Source organism: Delphinapterus leucas, unplaced genomic scaffold (assembly GCF_059928025.1).
Source record: "Delphinapterus leucas isolate spDelLeu-1000000601 "Yukka" unplaced genomic scaffold, BTC_Dleu_Yukka2 spDelLeu_asBTCV2_sq25, whole genome shotgun sequence".
Taxonomy (NCBI): Eukaryota; Metazoa; Chordata; class Mammalia; order Artiodactyla; family Monodontidae; genus Delphinapterus; species Delphinapterus leucas.
In genome coordinates, this window is record NW_028322234.1 from 9,049,680 (window position 1) to 9,071,598 (window position 21,919).

At 39.3% G+C, this 21,919-nt stretch overlaps 1 protein-coding gene across 1 annotated transcript; it reads left to right on the top strand.

Annotated features, from left to right (window-relative positions):
• The first annotated feature begins 12,965 nt into the window (after positions 1-12,965).
• LOC111166650 (uncharacterized) lies at positions 12,966-19,887 on the top strand. Its single transcript, XM_089905349.1, is given in 4 exon segments — positions 12,966-13,014; positions 13,219-13,278; positions 13,669-13,876; positions 13,878-19,887. Coding segments are annotated over 2 exon segments (1,968 nt in total). The 5' UTR covers positions 12,966-13,014; positions 13,219-13,278; positions 13,669-13,675; the 3' UTR covers positions 15,645-19,887.
• Positions 19,888-21,919: the final 2,032 nt, after the last annotated feature.

The following is a 21,919-nucleotide window of genomic DNA, read 5'->3' on the forward strand; positions in this document are numbered from 1 at the left end:
TTGAATGCTGTGAGGAGGTAAACTTTTCTCTCATTGGTGATCATAATTGTTGTTTTCTAGAAGGTAAAAACGAGAATTAGAGCGAAAGTTTTTTCATAAGACATTCCAGTCAGTCATATTAGTAAGAAAAGGAAAGTACTGGTCATTTTTATGATTTGGAACTTTTATCTTTTACCATTTTTAGAGATAGTGTTACAAAATATCCATATAAATGTCTTGGTCCTTCATGGCCACTGAGTGCCTTGATGAAGGAGGTGTGTGACATTTTTCTTTTCAACAGGAAAAGACTTGGCCTTACAAAGAATACAGGCCAGCTCCTGGTCCTTTGGAACAGCTTTTGCCTTTCCTACTTGTTATCTAAACACTGATGTATTTCCTGAGATACCAAGCAGTACCTCAGTTATAATATATAAATTTACTGTTTAGTATACTATGTAATATTTTTAATATCTCCTTTATGACTCAAGTGAGGCCTATAAGTTTTGGTGATTTGTGTCATTTCATGTAATATCATAATTGAGTATAAAAGGAGATATGGGAAATTTTTAATGTTTTTTCCTTTAAGCAGGACGCCTCTCGTTTCGATGATCCACAAAGCCCACAGCACATTTTGCTGTTCACAGGTTTCATTTCCATATGCTTAGACTTCCAGCACATTTTCTGGAAACCTGGAAAATAAAAGTAACAACTTCAATTTTTATTAAAGAGCAGAAGAAATTAAATATTTTCCATGGTGTTTAGTATTAAGTAAAAACCAGGAGAGAAATATACAAGGACAGTTGTATGCAGCATAAGGAGTAGTAAAAGGGAAGGTTGTAGTGATATACACCATGATTAAAACACTCAGAATAGAAAGAAATTTCTTACCCTCATAATGAACATCTGTGGAAAACCCAAAGCTAATATTTTTAATGATGAAAGATTGGATGCTTTCATCTGAAGATATGGAACAAAACAAGGATATCTGGTCTTGCCACTTCTATTTGAGAATGTACTAGAGATTTTAGCCAAAACTATTATACAAGAAAAGGCAATAAAATGCTTAAAGATTGGTTAGGAAGATGAAAAACTATTTCCATTTCCAGATGAGATATCGTCTATTCAGAAAAGACTAAAGAATTTTTTTAACGTATTAGAGCTCATTATTGAGTTCAGCAGAGTGATAATATACAAGATCAAAATATAATAATTATTTTTAGTGTATTTCTATACACTTGGAATGATATAATGAAGCTAAGACATGCACTTCTAATAAGATGAAAAGGAATAAAATAATTAGGAATAAATTTAGCAAAAGGAATACAAGATGAATACTCAGAAAACTACAAAGCATGGTTAACATAAATAAATGAATGTAAGATGAATGTGAAAACATCCTAATTTCTTGGATCAGAATATTTAACACTGTTGAAATGGCACTGTGTGGTTTCATTGCTATGAGGTACCTAGAGTTGTTGAATTCCTAGAGACAAAAAGTAGAATAGTTTTTGCCAGGGGCTGGGCAATGGGAGAATGAGGACTTGTTGTCTTACGGATGTAAAAAATTAATAAACAGAAACCTAAATTAAATAGGAGACCAGAAGGGAAGCTATCACACCCTATGAGGATAGCTGAGCCCAACAGAAAGAAGGAGGGCTTTTTCTTCTTGCCTCAAGATCTTGGCCAGTGAGAAACTGTCATAACTTAGCCAATGAAAAGCCACTGTACTTTGAACCCTCAGTTGCTCAGATCATTCTTTGTTTACGATAGCCCTCCCAACATCCTTTTCCCTTCTTTAAAAGAGTCGTCTCCTTGCTCCAGGGATCTCGCATGCCAAGGTTGCAGATCCCAAATTACAATTCTTTGCTCGTCCTGGATAAACCCATATTTTGCTGGAGAAATAACTGGCAGTCTATTTGTTTATCTCAACATGTTTGTGGAAGATGAAAATTGTCTGGAGATTGGTTTCACAATGGCAGTGTATTACATAGTACTGAACTATACACTTAAAAGTGGTGAACATGTACATTTTATGGTATGTGTATATTACTACAATTATAAGTAAAATTTTCAGGGCAAGAGAGTGAAAACACAACCCACAGAATGGAAGAAAATTTTGCCAATCTTATATCTGAAAAGGAACTTGTAATGAAAATATCTAGACATAACAATTTATAAAAATCAAATAATTCAATTTAAATATGACAAAGGATCTGAATACACATTTTTCCAAGTAAACTACACAAATGTTCAAGGGCATATGAAAAGATTCTGGATATCATTAGTCATCAAGGACATGCAAATCAAAACCACAGTGAGATTCCACTTGACAACAATTAGGATGGCTAAAATTAAAAAGTGAGGCAATAAGTTTTATCGAGGATACATGGAGAAATTTGAACTCTCATATGGGGTGGAATGAAGATAAAATGGCAAAGCTGCTCTGGATAAAGGTCTGGGAGATCCTTAAATATTAAACCTAGAATTATCATATGACCCATCAATCCCACCTAGGTACATTCTCAAGAAAATGAAAACACATATTTGATCAAAACTTATATATGAATTTTGTAGTAATGTGATTCATAGTGAGCAAAAGGGAGAAACATCCAAATGTCAATTAACAGGTGAATAGATAAACACAACATGTTTTATCCAATCAGTAGAATATTATTCTGACATAAAACGAAGGCAATATTCACGCATAATTGTCTCTTGAAGAAATTATGCTGAGTGAATGAAGTCCTTCAAAAGGCCATATATAATTCTTTTAATATGAAAGAGCAGAATATGGAAATAGAAAGTAGAGTAGTGGTTTTCTAGGCTGGGGGATTGGAATAGGAGGATAAGAAGATTAGCAGTGATAGCTAAAGGGCAGAAGAGTTTCTTTTTGAAGTAACAAAAATCCTCAAAAATTGTGATAATTGTGTGTATCTGCAAATATACTGAAACCATTAAAATGTACACTTAATAGATGCCTTCTAAAGTATGTGCACTATGTCTCCATAAAGCTGTTCAAATAAATCAATGCATGAAGTATTTTTCAATGTAAAGGAGTTTGCAGTTCAATCTCTTGGGAATATAAGACTTTCCAGGTTAAACACATCCATCACCTCAGTTAGTCACCTTTATTTTTGTTTGCATGGTGAGTATGCTTAAGGTCCACTCTCAGCAAATATCTATTATACAATACAGTGTAAGTATCAGAATCATTATGTTTTAATCTTTAGATGCAATTTTATTAGTTATATTTCAATAAAGATGGGGGGCAGGAAGAGTTTCTAGGTGCATTCCAATTTTAAGTACAATTTATAGTTTTTCTTCTGTCAGTGGAAATAGGAATACAATTGCCTTATATATATATATATATATATATTATAGCTGTTGACATTTCAAGGTTTTCTAGGCACACAGGGAACACTGATTTAAAATAAATTTCCTTCCAGTGTAAAATGTACGCCTGAGAAGTTAATGCACACACCTCACAGCCTGTGGTTTGACTGAGATTTGTCCTGGCACCCAGCTGACTGATTCAGACCTCCTACCAGAGCCAAGTGCGCTGGGATTAGGTACCTTAAGTACTTAATGAGTGGGGATGGGGCAGGGATGGGTGGAAGGTTCAGCGCTGTCAAGGACCAAAGATGAAAATGGAGCCGGCCCTTTACTACAGATGGTGAGTTCACATTTAAATGTCTGCGTTTCTTAACAAGAAGCACAGCTCCATGAATGGCCATACAGCCAGCCTTACACCAAGCCCTTGAGCCCTGGAGGACATAAAACCTTGTTCCAGGCAGGGCAGGCCTGAGCCATCCTCTTATCTGTACTTGCTCCGTCTTAAAATTGAGTCAGGAATCCCAGTGCACGAGGAGCTGCGAAAGACAGCAGAGACAATCCCGGGGCAGGAAAAATTTCTGTCACAAACCAAAAGTGCCAGGCGGGGACAGGTCCCATCCCAACCGCGGAAAGTGCTTCCGCTGACTCAGGCTTCCTCTCCCAGGCTGTCACACAGGCATGAGGGGGTGGGGCACTGGGACCTGTCCAATCAGGAGGCCGGTGAGGCGAGTGGGCGGGGCGACGCGGCGCACCGGCGTGGACGTCGGTTCTTCCCACCGCGTTGGGCTGGCGGCTTACTTACCCTTCAGGGTCTCTGGTAGAGCTTCCGTCTCTTCTGTTCCGCTCTGACCTGCTCTGGTGGTTGGAGTCGAGGGAAGGACGCAGGAAGACCTAGGAAACCTCGCAATGGTGAGTGTGCTGCCCCGGGGAGCGGAGACCGGGCGGAGGGACTGGTCGGAAGCGTCCGGAACCGGCCTCTTCGCGGTCAACTCCGGAGTCTGCGGACCCGAATCCACCGGGAGCGCCGCGCGGACCTCAGTCCCCTCCGATTTGCAGCGTGGGGGCTGAGCCGGCAGCCGGGACCCGGTCCATGCGGGTGGCGTCTTCAGCCCGACCCCGGAGCCTCTCTGGGCAACTCTGCACCCGCAGCCCCGTGTCTCTTCCAGATTGTGCGTTGACCACGGGGAGGGTCATTAAGGGACCATTCTGTTTACTATAGTGGAGGGACCAACTATAATGTCCCTTGCTTGTCCTTTTAGTTTGAAAGGAGGTTTTCATTTTTTATGGATTACAAGTTTATATCCATTACTGTTTAAAGAATCAGATCTTGCAGTAGTTTCCATTGTAGAAAACTCCTAAGGGAGGAAAGTATCTCAGGACTCCCTGCCCGCATATCCTCCTACACTCTTCCACTGTTAACTCCAGCCACCCTCAGATAACTAGTTTTGATTACTACTTCATCATCCTTTTAGCGTTTCTTTATACACAAACAATCCAGTGCGAATGCCTGTTTTCCTTACAGTTTTTGTTCTTGGAATGATTACTTGGGATCCGCATATTTGATGTTTGACTACTGAAAGTTAAGCCTCACCCCTCCCTTTTCCCCTAGTGCTTCTTACCTGGACGGGCTGATAAGAAAGCCTGGAGGCTCCTGCCCTGTGAGCTGCTGTTTGCTGGGGTCTCCTCCTGTGCGCTGTGCTGCCCTGTATTGCATTGTTGACCCCACCAAGCCTGGGTTGTATACACTTAGAACTCCGAGTTGGCAGTTTCTGTTAATCCCTTGTACCTTGGGAGCAGGAATATGAGAATGGGGCCCTCCTTCCAGTGGTCCTGGGTTGATGTCTGAGCTGGAACCTATCTGTGTTTAGAGTGAAGGCGTGACTGAGGCTGGGTTTGCCCAGACATTAGTGTTGAGGGGAGGACTGGGGGAGTAGGAGGATGATTACCCTGTGAATGAGGTGAGCCCAAAAGACAGTCACTACTTAGAGAGCAGTTTCTTCAAAGAAAGTGAAAGAAAAGAGACAGGGAAAAGCAGCTAGTAGGTGGTGAGATTCCAGAAGGCTCACCAAAACTTTTTAAATAACTTTTAAGAGGCTGTTGCCCCTTCATCTATTACAAGGCTCCTTACCCTCTGGGTTATGATGGACAACACCCACTGTCTCAGTTTGGCACAGCAAAGAGATTAGTTCAAACCCAACATAAGTGAGTTCCTTAAATTCTATAAAGCAATCAGTGTCATGAGGAGGCCTCTAACCCCACTGGCAGTGATGGGAGGCTCTCTGGAGGAGGGCCTTAAGTTGTCCATAGGCTTCTGATGCAAGGGACTGACCAGGTCCCATCTTAATATGCCATTAAAGCTGTAATTGTCTCCATGTACTGGGATGTCTTAAAAATAGAGGGCTCCACTGAGGTGCCTGTTATGGCTTTGGTACTGGAAAGAGCATCCCAGTCAGTTCAGACTGACTACTCACACCTACTTGTTATATGATGGAGCTAAACCTTGGCCCTCTGGCTTATGCCTCCCGGTGGAGAGATGACATTTCTTTCAACAGTCCTTTGAAACATGCTGTGGTGGTGGAGGAGCCATTGTCTCCAACACCTTCTCTCCCTGGGTAGTTGCTTGGGATTAACTGAATGCACAGGTCTGGGGAAGTGCATAGACTAAGGATGACAGTACACCCTGAGATATTGTCAGGGTGTATTGGAACTCCGTGGAGAGTTGCTGCCCTTCATCCCTCAATTGGGACAGCCTTGGTAGATAAGCACACCCATGGTTCACCACACCTAAGGAAAAACCAGAAAGTCCTCAGGGGTGAGCTGTACAGATCTGTCATCGTCTTCTTCTTCTTTTGGTGTAGACTTCAGCGTTTTTAGATCGGTTTTAGGTTTAGAGAAGAATTGAACAGAAATTATAGAGTTCTCACACAACCCTTCTCCATCCGTACAGTATTCACTGTTTTTTAAATCTTGTAGGACTGCTACATTTGTTAGAATTGCTGAACCAATACTGATGCATTAAAAGTGCACAGGTTGTATTAGTGTGGACTTTTGTATTGTGTTATGTAATGTATGGATTTGACAAATACACAATATGTGTCCATCATTTATGCACATGTAGTGTAATTTTACTTACATAAAAATACTCTGTGCTCAACCTGTTGATTCATCTCTTTCTCTAACCCTCAAATCCTTTAAAACAAAAGCCAAAAATCTTCACAGCCAAAGATATTTTTATGGTCTCATGCTTTTGTTTTTTCCAGAACCTCATATACTTGGCACCATACAGTATATAACCTTGTTAGATTGGCTTCTTTCACTTAGCAATATACTTTTAAGCTTCCTCCATGTATTTTCAAAGCTTGATACCTCATTTCTTTTTATCACCAAAGAGTATTTCATTGCACTGATCATTTATTTATTAGACTCTTGAAGTATATCTTGCTTAACTCTAACTCTTGCCAATTATGAATAAAACCTCTACACATTTTTGTATACAGGTTTTCTGTGAACATAAGATTTCAATTCATTTGGACAAATAGCAAGGAGTGTAATTGCTGAATCTTACTATACATAATAAGAGTATATTTTTTGAAAGAAAGCTCCTGTCTTTCATTGTTAGGGTACCAATTTCCTTCCACCTCAGCAATGACTGAGGATTATCTTCCCATCTTCACCAATATTTGGCGTTCTGAGTATTTTGAATTATAGCCATTTATAAGTGTGTCGTGATACCTCGTTGTTGTTTACTCAATTTCCCATTGACATTTGATGTGGAGTATGTTTTCATGTAGCATATTTCTTTTTGGTGTATCTTCTTTGGGGAGCTGTTTGTTCAGATCTTTTGCCCATTTTTAATTAGGTTGTTTTTCTTCTTACTGTTGAGCTTTAAGAGTTCTTTGCATCTGTTGGATACCAGTCATTTATCAGATAAATGTTTTGCAAAGATTTTCTCCTACTCTCTGACTTGTCTTTTCATTTTCTTAACACTTTTCTTTCTCAGAGCAGGAATGTTTTCATTTCAGTGAAGTGAAATTATACCTTTTTCTTTTACAGACCTTGCATTTGGTGTTATATTTCAAAATTCATCACTAAGCCCAGAGTCACCTACATTTCCTTCTGTATTATTTTCTAGGGGTTTATTACTTTTGCATTTCACATTGAGATCTATGATGTGTTTTGAGTTATTTTTTGTGAAATGTGTAAGGCCTGTGTCTACATTCATTGTTGTGTGTCTGTGTGTGTGCATGTGTTTTACGTGGATATCCGTTATTTCCAGTGCTATTTGTTTAAAAGTTTCCCTTTTCATTTGAATTTCCTTGCCATCTTTCTCCAAGTTCAGTTGAATGCATTTGTGTGGGTCTATAGGAAAACAACTGATTAACCCTCAATCTCAGTCTCTTATTGATTCCAGGAGCTATCTCTTTCATTGTTTATTCTTTCAGATGTTGCACAGGGATAATCATGTTATACAAACAAATGTTATAGATTTAGCTACAGGATTCATGAAGATGTTCATTCTCAGGAGGTGAAAGTTCCCTCTGTTAGTAGTTTGTTTTCATAAATGGATGTTGGATTTTATCAAATTCTTTTTCATTTTCATTTCACCCTCTGTCCCTTTCTGATATTTGTACTTTTTCTCTTCCCTATTTTCTTAGTTATCTTGACTAGATATTTATTAATGTCATTAATCTTGGTAAAGAACTAGAGTTAGGGACTTCCCTGGTGGTCCAGTGGTTAAGGCTTCTCACTCCCAATGCAGGAGGCCTGGGTTCCATCCCTGGTCAGGGAACTAGATCCCACATGCATGCGGCAGCTAAGAGTCCGTATGCTGCAATGAAGACCCCATGAACCGCAACTAAGACTGGGTGCAGCCAAATAAATAAATAAATATTTTTTAAAAAAAAAGAACAAGAGTTAAAAATTTTTTTTCTCCATCGATATCCCACAGTTACCTTACTTTTTTTCTAATTTTTATTATTTCTTTTATTCTGTTTACTTTGCGTTTCACATGCTCTTCTTTTTATCGTTTCCTAAGGTACATGCTTTTACGTTATTGCTTACACATCTTGGTGTTTTTCCAGTGTATTTGTTTTATGGCATAAATTTCCCTCTAGGCACTTCTGCTGCATCCCACATCCTTTGACACATTATGTTTTCATTTCATTTAGTTCAAAATACATTTTATATTTCTTGAGACTTCTTTGATCTTCTGTATTATTTCTAAGGGTGTTGTTGAATCTCCAGGTATTGAGAGGTTCTCCAACTCTTGCTGTTATTGATATCTAGATTAATTGCCTTTGAGGTCTAAGAGCATAGTTTGTATGATTTTTCTTCTTTCAGATTTGTTAAGGTATGTTACATATCCCCAAATGTGTTCTGTCTTAGTGAATGTTCCATGTAAAGTTGAGAAGAATGTGTATTCTGCCCTTGTTGCATAAAGCATTCCATAGGTTACAGTTAAGTTGAGTTGTTTCATGGTGCTTGTTCAGTTCAACTCTGTCCTTCCTGATTTTCTGCCTGCTGAAATTTATAGCTTGTGATAAGGGGGTGTTCATGTACAATTATAATAATGGATTCATGTATTCCTCCCTGCATTCTTCACATCTTTCCTTAAGTACTTTGCCCCTTTGTTGCTATGTATGTACACATGAAGGATTGTTATACCTTCTTGGAGAATGGACCTTTTTGTCCCTATGTAAAGCCCCTTTTTATCGCTGAGTTTTCCTTGGGCTGAAATCTCTATTATCTGAAATTCATATACCAATGCCAGCTTTTTTTTTTATTAGTTTTGGCATAGTGCATTTTTCTCCATCCCTTTACCTTTCATCTACCTGTGTCTCCATATTTAAAATGGGTTTTTTGTAGACAACATATAATTACAGTTTTAAAAATCTGATATTACTGTATTTGTCTTTCACTTGTATTGAGACCATTGATGATTGAAATGGTGATTAATACAGTTGGATTAATATCTACCGCACATTCTCCTGTTTCTATTTGTTGCCTTTGTTCTTTCTTTCATTTGCCTTCCCCCTTTTTTCTACCTTCTCTGGCTTTAACTGAGCATTTTACCTGATTCTCCATTTTAATCCTCTCTTAGCCTATCAGTTACACATTTAAAAAAATTTTTTTGGTGGTTGCCCTTGAGTTTTCAGTATATATTTAGAATTAGCCTACGTCTTCTGTCAAGTAATACTATACCTCTTCATTGGTTGTACAGGTATCTCATACCACACTATTCTCAATTCCCTCCTGTCTTACCTTACTTATCCACAAGGCTTTCATTACCAGTGTCATTGTTGTTAATATTATTTTACACAAAGTCTTATCTGTTATATATGATAATATTAAAGATGTTTATTTATTCCCCTCCTAATCCACCGTCATCATTTGTATTCTTTCTTATGAATTTTGAACACTTGTTTCAAAGTAGATGTAGTAATGACAAATTCCCTCAATTTTTGTCTCAGAAAGTCCTCAGTTCTTCCTTGTTTTTTAAGGATAATTGTCCTTGATGTAGTATTCTTAGAGTGGTTTTAATTTCAGAACTTTAAGCATTTCAATCCACTCTGTTCTTGCTTGTTTGTTTTCTGAAAAGGTGTCAAGTTTAATTCTAATTTCTCTATACCTGAGGTCTGTTTCCCCCTCTGGCTTCTTAAAATATGTTCTTTTTGCATTTGATTTTTCTCTAGTTAGAGTATGATATACTTTAGTCTTCTTTTTAGGTGTTTTCATGTTTAGTGTTCACTGAGATTCATGGATCTACAGTTATTGTCTATCATTAATTTTAGAAAAATCTCAGTGATTGTTACTTACATCTGCTGTTTCTTTTTGTCTCTCTTTTCCTTCAGTTATTTTCATTATGTGTGTTTTTAATCTTCTGTTAGAAAAAGTTATGCTAGGATTTATGGATAGCGTGTTCTATCTGTTTTGTTCCTTTTGTCTTTACATTACACTCTGGTGAAACATTTTTTTTCAGTACAGTGCTCAAGAACAGAATATTTGTGGCATATTTTAAAACGTCTTTATTTTCTCTTTCCCAGTTCCAGAGACACCAGTTTGTCTTTTGAAGTCATTTGTCTCATGGCTCTAGGAAGACTTTCAAATGTTTTCATTCTCTTCTAGTAAGATTGAAAATCACAACTTTTAGGTTCATAAATTCCAGAGTGTAAGTTGGCCAGGCAGCAGCTAGCGTGGCTGCTCAGGAAACATTAGGTCCTGCAATTGCAGAATGGAGACCTTATGTTGTTTTGGAGGAAACCACTGATGAAACCTTTACATATTTTATAATCATGGACAAATTCACCATCAACCCATATGAACTTGAGTGAACTCACTCACAATTTGTAGCTCTTAACCTTTTCCTCAAGGGAACAGGGTTTGATCAGAAGGAGCTATTCTGGCTATTATCTCCGTATGTATTCTACAGTTTGGCTGGAACAATCCCTGAGGCACATGAGTGGAGGGATTTTGCGGTCTAAGTTGTTATTCCTTTTTCCTCAGGTCTGAGCTCTAAGTTTAGAATAACTTTCTAGCTGCATGAAATTATACATAGAGAGAAGGGAAGAACACAGTCTGTGATCATTATTACACAACTTAAAAACAGTGCTTCCCCACAAGAAGATTTACATTCAGTCAGGTGCATCTAATTACTTCTAAAGGGCTGGAGGACTTTGGAACAGTGGGCCCAGCTGGGCTTTGGTAAAAGTTTGATTTCTACAGGCCCCCTGGACTCTCATGTTTGGTGATAGGACTAGGAGGAAAAGCTTCCAGTTCTCCTCAGGAGACCCATTCATTGAAAACTCATGCAGATTTAACCCTCTACTTCATGGAGTGCTACAAATGGTGGATAATAAGGGAGAAGATGAGTATGAGATTAGATCACTCCCTAACACCATACACAAAAATAAGCTCAACATGGATTAAAGACCTAAATGTAAGGCCAGAAACTATCAAACTCTTAGAGGAAAACATAGGCAGAACACTCTATGACATAAATCACAGCAAGATCCTTTTTGACCCACCTCCTAGAGAAATGGAAATAAAAACAAAAATAAACAAATGGGACCTAATGAAACTTCAAAGCTTTTGCACAGCAAAGGAAACCATAAACAAGAACAAAAGACAGCCCTCAGAATGGGAGAAAATATTTGCAAATGAAGCAACTGACAAAGGATTAATCTCCAAAATTTATAAGCAGCTCATGCAGCTCAATAACAAAAAAACAAACAACCAATCCAAAAATGGGCAGAAGACCTAAATAGACATTTCTCCAAAGAAGATATACAGACTGCCAACAAACACATGAAAGGATGCTCAACATCATTATTCATTAGAGAAATGCAAATCAAAACTACAATGAGATATCATCTCACACCAGTCAGAATGGCCATCATCAAAAAATCTAGAAACAATAAATGCTGGAGAGGGTGTGGAGAAAAGGGAACATTCTTGCACTGCTGGTGAGAATGTGAATTGGTACAGCCACTATGGAGAACAGTATGGAGGTTCCTTAAAAAACTACAAATAGAACTACCATATGACCCAGCAATCCCACTACTGGGCATATACCCTGAGAAAACCATAATTCAAAAAGAGTCATGTACCAAAATGTTCATTGCAGCTCTATTTACAATAGCCTGGAGATGGAAACAACCTAAGTGTCCATCATTGGATGAATGGATAAAGAAGATGTGGCACATATATACAATGGAATATTACTCAGCCATAAAAAGAAACGAAATTGAGCTATTTGTAATGATGTGGATAGACCTAGAGTCTGTCATACAGAGTGAAGTAAGTTAGAAACAGAAAGACAAATACCGTATGCTAACACATATATATGGAATTTAAGGGAAAAAAATGTCATGAAGAACCTAGGGGTAAGACAGGAATAAAGACACAGACCTACTAGAGAATGGACTTGAGGATATGGGGAGGGGGAAGGGTAAGCTGTGACAAAGCAAGAGAGAGGCATGGACATATATACACTACCAAACGTAAGGTAGATAGCTAGTGGGAAGCAGCCGCATAGCACAAAGAGATCAGCTCGGTGCTTTGTGACTGCCTGGAGGGGTGGGATAAGGAGGGTGGGAGGGAAGGAGACACAAGAGGGAAGAGATATGGGAACATATGTATATATATAACTGATTCACTTTGTTATAAAGCAGAAACTAACACACCATTGTAAAGCAATTATACTCTAATAAAGATGTAAAAAAAAAATAAGGGAGAAGATGAAAGAATTTTGTCACACGAAATCAATGTCTTTAAAATGATATTTGTTTCACTTGTATAGCATTTCTGTCGTTTCCCAGCAATCTCTGGGCTCTGCCATTAATGAGGTATAAGTTATCATGTGATCACAGAAATAATGTGTAAATAATTTCCGTGCATTCATGATGCCATTAAATTTACGAGGAAGCATGGAGAGAATAAGTTTTTCTCATGATCAAGCCATAGAATAACTCTTTGGAAACAACAGGTTCATAAGTAACCTTACTATAAATGGAATATAGATGCCTAGTGCTGTCAGTCTCATGCATCTTACTGTACACATATTTTGGGTGTTTTAGGACTCATTGGCTATTGAGGATGTGGTTGTGAACTTCACCCTGGAGGAGTGGGCTTTGCTGGATCCTTCACAAAAGAAACTCTACAGAGATGTGATGCAGGAAATCTTCTGGAACCTGGCCTCAGTAGGTAAGGATGGTGACGTTCTTTCACCTAGTCAATTAGAGAACAAATGCTTTGTGCTACTTGACATTGTTCTAAGATGTGGAATTGGGGAAGGGAGGATATTGGGACATCGGCTGGGCTTGGTCACCCTAAACAATGGACATAGAATCAAATAATTCTTATTAATTTCTAATATTTTGGAATAATTTTTCTGGGTCTGCATTTTAGGAAAAAAATGGGAATATCATGACATTGGAGATCAGTATAAAAACCGGGGGGAAACCTAAGGTAAGTCACACTCACAATACAAAGCATTGTCTCAAGTGAGAATCCTGGTAAATTATGAAATTTTTAAAACAAGCAAACAAAACAAATAGCCCCTTCTTCAAATTTAGTTCTCCTTAGAAAATTTCTACCAAAAACATTTTCTTAAATGTGACATAAATGTTAGGTGTTTGCAAAATAGATCACTTGCAAATATTATTAATAAACCCTATATTTGAATATCACTTTTAATAGTAGGAAGGGTGAAGTCCCATTGCAATACATTCAGTATATTCAATTTCTAACAATTCACACAAGGTGGAAAACCTATACTATTCCTATAAATCATAATAAATACAAGAAATATAAGATCAATAAAGAAATCATTAGAAATGTGCTTTTCATTTTTCCCAGAAGTCCTATGGTAGAGAGACTCTTTGAACGTAAAGACAGTAGTTCCTGTGGAGAACATTTCAGCCTTATTCCATCTCTCAATCTGAAGAAGAAAACTACTGGACTAAAACCATGTGAATGCAGTGCATGTGGAAAAGTCTTCATGGATCGTTCATCCCTTACTAGACACATGAAATGTCACATTGAACGTGAACCGGGAAAGTTTCAAAAAATATGGTGACAAGCTATATAAATGTAAGCACTGTGGTAAAGCCTTTAATCATTTCACTTCCTTCCTAATGCACAAAAGAAGTCACACTGGAGAGAAACTGTATGAATGTAAAATATGTTCTAAAGCATTGAGTACTCTCAGTTGTCTTCGAAAACATGAAAGAACTCATACTGAAGAAAAACCCTATAAGTGTAAGGCATGTGGGAAAGCCTTCACATGGCTCATAACCTTTCAAAAACACATGATAACACACAGTGGAGATGGACCTTATAAATGTAAAGAATGTGAGAAGGTATTTGTTAATCCCAGTTCTCTTAAAATACATGAAAGGAGTCACACTGAGGAGAAACCCTATCAATGTAAACAATGTGGCAAAGCCTTCAGTTATTACTGTTCCTTACGAGTACATGGAAGAACTCACAGTGGAGAGAAACCCTATGAATGTAAACAGTGTGGAAAAGCCTTTAGTTGCCATGAAAGCATTCAAACACATGAAAGAATTCACACAGGAGAGAAACCCTATCAACGTAAACACTGTGAGAAAGCCTACAGATACCACAGTTCTCTTCGAACCCATGAAAGGAGTCACACTGGAGAGAAACCTTACCAGTGTAAACAGTGTGGAAAAGCCTTTCAATGTAAACAAACCTTTCGAGCACATGAAAGGAGTCACGGAGGAGAGAAACCCTATGAATGTAAGCAGTGTGGTAAAGGCTTCAGTTATTTCAGTTCCTTCCGAATATACAAATGGCACCACACTGGAGAGAAACCGTATGTGTGTAAAACATGTTCTAAAGCATTGAGTAGTGCCACTTCTCTTCGAAATCATGCAAGAACCCACACTGGTGAAAAGCCCTATGAGTATAAGGAATGTGGGAAAGCCTACACCTGGCACAAAACCTTCCAATATCACATGATAACACATACTAGAGATGGACCTTATAAATGTGAAGAGTGTGAGAAAGTATTCCTTAATCCTAGTTCTCTAAAAATACATGGAAAGAGTCACACTGGGGAGAAACCCTATCAATGTAAACAATGTGGTAAAAGTTTTAGTTCTCAAAAAGGTTTCCAAATGCATGAAAGAACCCATACTGGAGAAAAACCCTATGAGTGTAAAATATGTGGGAAAACCTATACATGGTACAAAACCTTCCAATATCACATGATAACACACACTAGAGATGGACCTTATAAATGTAAAGAATGTGAGAAAGTGTTCATTAATCCCAGTTCTCTTAAAATCCATGAATGGAGTCACACTGGAGAGAAACCCTATCAATGTAAACAATGTGGTTTAAGTTTTAGTTCTCAAAAAGGTTTACAAAATCATGAAAGAAATCACACTGGAGAAAAACCCTATGAATGTAAGGAATATGGGAAAGCATTGTTTTTTACCAGTTCTTCTCAAAGACATGAAAAGATTCACACTAGAGAAAAACGGTATGTGTGTAAAACATGTTCTAAAGCATTTAGTACTCACAGTTCTCTTCGAAATCATGCAAGAACCCACATTGGAGAAAACCCCTATGAATGTAAAATATGTGGGAAAACGTTCAGTTCCACCTATGTTCAAGTGCATGAAAGAACTCACACTGGAGAGAAACCCTATCAATGTCAGGAATGTGGGAAAGCCTACATTTCTCTGTCAAGCATTCGACGGCACATGAGACAGCACACTGGAGAGAAACCATATAAATGTGAAGAATGTGGGAAAGCCTTCTTTTATCACAGTAATTTACGAAGGCATGAAAAGGTTCACTAGGTAAAACCTCTTGTTTGTAAACAGCTTGGGAAACACTTCAGTTGGCCCACATCCTTAGACGTGAAAACTCCTATGAAGAGGTATAAATGTAACATGAGATAACTTGATGGAAAGTAATCCATGCCTAACGTTCCAGAAAACCTTCAGTATGAAAGAGTTGTTTTAAAAGTTTTTAAATATGCTGTGTTTAGCAAGGATCTTTCTTAAAGTGTATCCTTGGACATAGGATCTCTACGAATTTCAAAAATAAATATTAATGTGAGTTCTGTAAGTTGTCTTTCAACAATAGTACATAAGGTTTAAAAGTAGTGATTTTGAGTTTAATCAGATGTTTTTTTTCTCTTTCTGTTTTGAAGTCTGTTGGATCCATGGATGAATTAAAATGTATTTCTAATATGCAGGTAGGCTTAAATTTTTATAATATTCTGTTCATTCTCTGTTAAAGGGTCATTGAAAATGGCAGTTTGGTATTTGTTGGGATTTTTCTACTGGCCTTGGGTCGCAGTTCCTGTATACCCCTAATCTATTATATATATTACACCTTTTTTACTGAGAAAGATCCTTTTTGGGGGGTGGTGGGTATAGGAGCCTTTTTCAGTTTTCCATTCTATTAAAGACTTGGAATAAATTTTTATGTATGGAAAGGTTGTCAAAGAGTATACTTTTACGTAAATTATGATTTTCCTCTTTGCTTTCTGTCTTTCCTTCTGACTGGTAGTTGATGAATAGAATTTGAATTAAGAAGAGAGACATATGGGACTTTCCTGGTGGTCCAATGGTTAAGACTCTGTGCTCCCAATGAAGAGGGCCCGGGTTCAATCCCTGGTCAGGGAACTAGGTCCCGTGTGCTGCAACTAAGACCCGGCACAGCCAAATGAATAAATAAATACTGAAAATAAGGGGAGGGGGCTTCCCTAGTGGCGCAGTGGTTGAGAATCCGCCTGCCAATGCAGGGGACATGGGTTCAATCCCTGGTCCGGGAAGATCCCATATGCTGTGTAGCAACTAAGCCTGTGCGCCACAACTACTAAGCCTGCGTGCTAGAGCCCGTGAGTCACAACTACTGGGCCCATGTGCTGCAACTACTGAAGCCCACACACCTAGAGCCCATGCTCTGCAACAAGAGAAGCCACCACAATGAGAAGCCCGCGCACCACAACGAAGAGTAGCCCCTGCTTGCTGCAACTAGAGAAAGCCTGTGCGCAGCAACGAAGACCCAACCAAGCCAAAAATAAACAAATAAAATTAAATTTAAAAAAAAGAAGAGAGACTTGTGATAGGACAAAAAATCTATAGAGTTGGAGATACATTGCCTGTGAGTAATGTTAGGAGCTAGATTTACCAGAATTCATCTCCTTTGTGACTCTGTGTTAGAAGTCATCAGTTGCATTACCTGAGTTGGATTGAAAGGCAGATGCAAAGAGGGTATTATTCAGATTTTGGAGCCACCACACTGGGAGAGAGACAGATGAATAGGAGGTTTGAGGACAATGTCTTGCAGCTTATTTCCCAGATTCTGTGCCCCTGTAGTTAAGAGTATCTCCAACACCACCAACAAATATTTGATTTCCATTTTATTAGAAGTCTAGTTTTCCCCTGATGTCTTGACTAGTTCCACATCAAAATCCATCAGAGTTTGAATTTTTCTGTAAGGCCTCATGTCCACTTGGAAAGTAATTCATGTTTCATCATTGGGAGTATTGTCTGATTACCACCTTCTGTAGCTTATATCTTTATAATGTCTAATTTGTATAGGAAACACCTTATGCCATTAATAGTGCTAGTGAGTATGTTTTCCTGATTCACCATGACATTCAGAAGGGTGCAGCCAAAGAGGTCAACATGGGGGTTTGTTTCTCTGCTGCACTGGGTAGTGTCTGCCTTGACCCATTGTTTCCATGTGAGAATAAGCTCCTTTCTCATATCAGGAATACTGTGGTTCTGAAACCTAATGGTGTATCCCAGGTGGGATCTACCTGGAGACATCCTCGTTTGTATAAATCACATCATTTCCTCCCATCACCATCTGTAGACTATTTCCAGCTCTCAAGCCTACTCTGTGCCTGCTTATGTGGAAACATCTTTAGAAATCCATGTATATCCCACTCTGGAAAATTTCCTGAGGCAACACCAGTGACTGTGAGTTGAGAGGGTAATAGAAACAGTTGGCAGAACCTATGTTATGGGCACATTCCATCGGCCACAGTAATCCTGGCTGTCTCATATTTGTAAAATATGTTTGCTTGCTTGTTCACACAGTACTTCAATTTTTACTGAGTTTGAATGGGGAATCATACACTCTGGAATTTGTCTACGTAACAGTTACTCCATTATTGTCTCCCTCCCCACACCCATTTACCATAAAGGCTTTAGCAGCCTCTGTTTATGCATCCAGGTGTCTCTAAACCACCCATGGTGGACACAAGTTATCCAGGGCATTCTTGTACCAGAAACTATTCTCCTCAGCTGTTAACTGCACACAATTAGAACAGCTCTGCTGGCAGCTGACAGAGTTGTTCTGTAAATGGAGGCCCTCCCATGGCCAGAGTTGAGCCTCCACAGCCAATTTCCCATTTTGCCTTGGGTCATGAATGTAGGACCCCTCAGTTTTGCTAACCAGGGTCTTCCTCGTTAAAAAGGCATTGGTACTTGCAGCATAAAGCAAAAATTGGCCCCTCTGTCACATCCCACTTGCTGAAGGAACTGTGTTCCCCCCCAGTTAATGTCTTTTGTTCTAGAGTAGGTCACTTCTTTCTGGACACATGGCCACTTGAGGAGTCACTTGGGATCCCAGGAGAGACCAGGGAGTCCACATACTTTATATACAGTGTGCTGCCACCACACCTGATGGGGTCCACTGCAGAGATGCTGTGTTCTGTCCCTAAATCAAACAGGCCATCTGAGATGAGAGATTGGACCCAAGCATTAGATGGATTAGTCAAATTCCAGGCAATCGTGCTAGCAATAGAGAATTCCCCAGCCAAGAATGGAACTCATCTGTACATTGTTACAGATCCTTTGGCCACTGCCAATGATCTAGGTGCCTCAAGCACCAATCACAGCTCCTTATCCAAAGTTACCCCCTTTGGCATTAAGAAGTCTGAGAGTAACACCTCACAATATCCAAGTTCAAATCAATGACAGTCCTTACTCTGTGCATATATTAAACCTTAGTCTGCAGAGGCTGTGTTCAGAGCGATAAATTGACTTCTGGGCACACTCTCACCTGGGATCTGATGGTATTAACCTTGGTCCTGTGAGCCCCCGCAATCCGTAACCACTTAGAGGCCTCTAACCTCAATGTTAGGCAATATTCATGGGACATCGCTTCTCTGCCATGGCTGCCTTAGTGACTGACCAAGGCATCTGATGTGAACAAACACACCATTGGTAATAAACTCAATAGACATAGTTTCCTGACCAAGGAAGGGGTCCCTACAGCTGATGGCAAACAGACTTTGTAGGGCCCTTCACCCCCTCTACTGGCTACTTGCTATGCTCTAAACTTGGTAGATACTTATATACAAAAATTACGTATCCTATCACACATAACCCTTCTGAAACCAAAATGCAATCACTCACCGATACACAGTAGAAATTATTGATATCCACTCAATTCTGAAAAACCAGGCTGTTGAAAAAGGCGTTCAGTGGCAGTCTCAGGACCCCAGTCTACAACCCTCATAGGATGTTCTAATGGCTTACTTAAAGCTTGCTTTCTTCTATACATAGGTCTTCCTGCTGTTCAGGGCATTATTCAGATTTAATCCACAGTCTTTGGGGCCAGTTACTTTGTTCTGGTCATCAGGCTTACTGTTATCTTACGAGTAGAGCCTTTCTATACTAGACATTCTGTCAGTGACATTTCTGGTCACTCCTACAGGTCTTTGGTTTATTGTCATAGTAGATCCTGGCCACCACATGTATATCCCACTCCCAGTTCTTCCTCCTAACATCATCCATAGACTGGGTAACCTACATGTCAGTATTTCATTTGGGGTACCCTCCTTCAAACCCCTCTGGCCCATCCAACACAAATGTGCTCTTTTCCTACAGTTTACAATCACAGACTCATTGTTGTTGGAGCCCCTGGCACTGACCTGGGCACACATAATGTCATTCAACAAACATATCATTAATGCCAATCAAGAAATGTCAAAAACTTTCAAAATACCTGTAGTAGTCAGCTAATGCCTCAGGTGTTTTCCATGAAGAACAACTCTCTAGTGGACATGGTAGCTGATGACCACTTGGCTTTGCACTATTTATGAGCCAGGGAGGGAGAGTTCTGTTCCCCTAGGAGGGCTGCTTGCTGCATGTGGGTGGAATACACTGGCAAGGTTCCACCAGTAACACAAATGAGACAGCAAATTAAAATAAACAACAACAACGTTATTGAAATATTTGAACAGAATTCCAGAACCATACTGACACACTTTCCTGGATCCCTCAAAATACCCGGGGATGACAGGATTCCAATGTTATTTCGAAGCTTCATCATCTTAATTATGTTGCTTGTGTCACATGGCTTTTCAAGTAATATTCAAATTCATTTCAATGAGATGTGGCAACATTCAGTCTGTAAACTTAAGGAGTGAAAGAACTGACCTCATTTTTGATATCTGACTCTTAAGGCTTCGGGTATCTGCTCACCCGTCTGGCCTACAGTGCATAACTAAGTTAGGAAGGGTGACACCTGCTCCTTTTCTTTTTGTGTCAGCAGGTGGGAGGGTCAAAACTTGAAAACCTGCAGCCTCCACTTATACACACATTAAATAGCCAAGCCATTCTTTACACAAGGCACCTGAAGTAGCTTACCCTTGCCCGACTCTCCTTAGAAAGTACCTTTGAGTAATAAGCATCTTTCTATTTTTTTAAATAAATTTATTTATTTTTGGCTGCATTGGGTCTTCATTGCGGCACACAGGCTTTCTCTAGTTGCAGCAAACGGGGCTAGTCTTCTTTGAGGTGAGCGGGCTGCTCCTTGCAGTGGCTTCTCTTGTTGCGGAGCACGGGCTCTAGGTGTGCGGGCTTCAGTAGTTGTGGCATGCAGGCTCAGTAGTTGTGGCTCGCAGGCTCTAGAGCGCAGTCTCAGTTGTTGTAGCACATGGGCTTAGTTGCTCCGTGACATGTGGGATCTTCCTGGACCAGGGCTTGAACCCATGTCCCCTGCATTGGCAGGCGGATTCTTAACCACTGCACCACCAGGGAAGTCCAACATCTTTCTTTTGATGCACTTGAGAACATCAGTGTTGACATCTGATCCCATTTTGGGTAAGGTGTTAATTCTGCCCCCAAAGGGCAATGATAAAACAGAAGGTAACGCATGGAAAATGTCTTTAGGGTGACAAACATGTATTCAGGGTAAGATATTTTAGAACATGAGGAAAGAAATTCAAATACAGAGATCCAAATATGATCACAGAAGAAAAACTTTGAAACCACCTACATGGTCACTAGCAGAGGAATGAATAAGTGAAATGATAAACAGTCTTATAAAGGAAAAATACAGAACAGCACAACTGAATGGATGGTTTCTGCTCGGATATGTAAAGAGCTCTGAGAGATCATTGTTATCTTCACAACAAGAAAGAAAAACTAAACAACCTGAAAGGCAACACTTGTTCTTAGATTCATGAAAGATTTGAGTACATGGCAATCAATGCTCCCCAAATCAGAGACAGATAAATAGAACTGTCAGTTACCTGGAGGTGAAGCAACTGGAGCTAGTAACCTCTAGGAACATTTAAACTGGTAACTTGAATTTGCTGGAGACACAGATTAGACTACCTTGAGATTTAAAACATTTAGGGAGTCCAGTCTCAGGGAACCCCCCAAATTTATGAATTTTTCCTACAGGAGCCCAACCAGGTTCTCCTCATGAATGATGGAAAAACACTGCCTCATGCTTCATGCACGAATCAGGAAAACAATTTTGATAAGCATACAAAGCACTCTGTTCCCTGTAACTCAGGCTCTCAAAGAAAATTAACTTGCCAAAACCTTATCTGAAATGGGGCAGAGCAGTCAGACAGTTCCCTGACCCTTCAGGTTTTCTCTGTGTCAAAAGGGAAGGAATGAATACTAAGAACCTGTTCTGAGGCTCATAGTCCAGGGATTCTGTCCTGCCAAAACATTACAGGTTCAATCATAAGAGAACATTTTTCCACACCAGTACCTTCCTACCATATCAACAGGGCTCAGTATAAAACGAGTGGATTAAAACAGAGTTTTAAGACACAGACTATTTAACATTGGGTTTCTAGGGATACCCA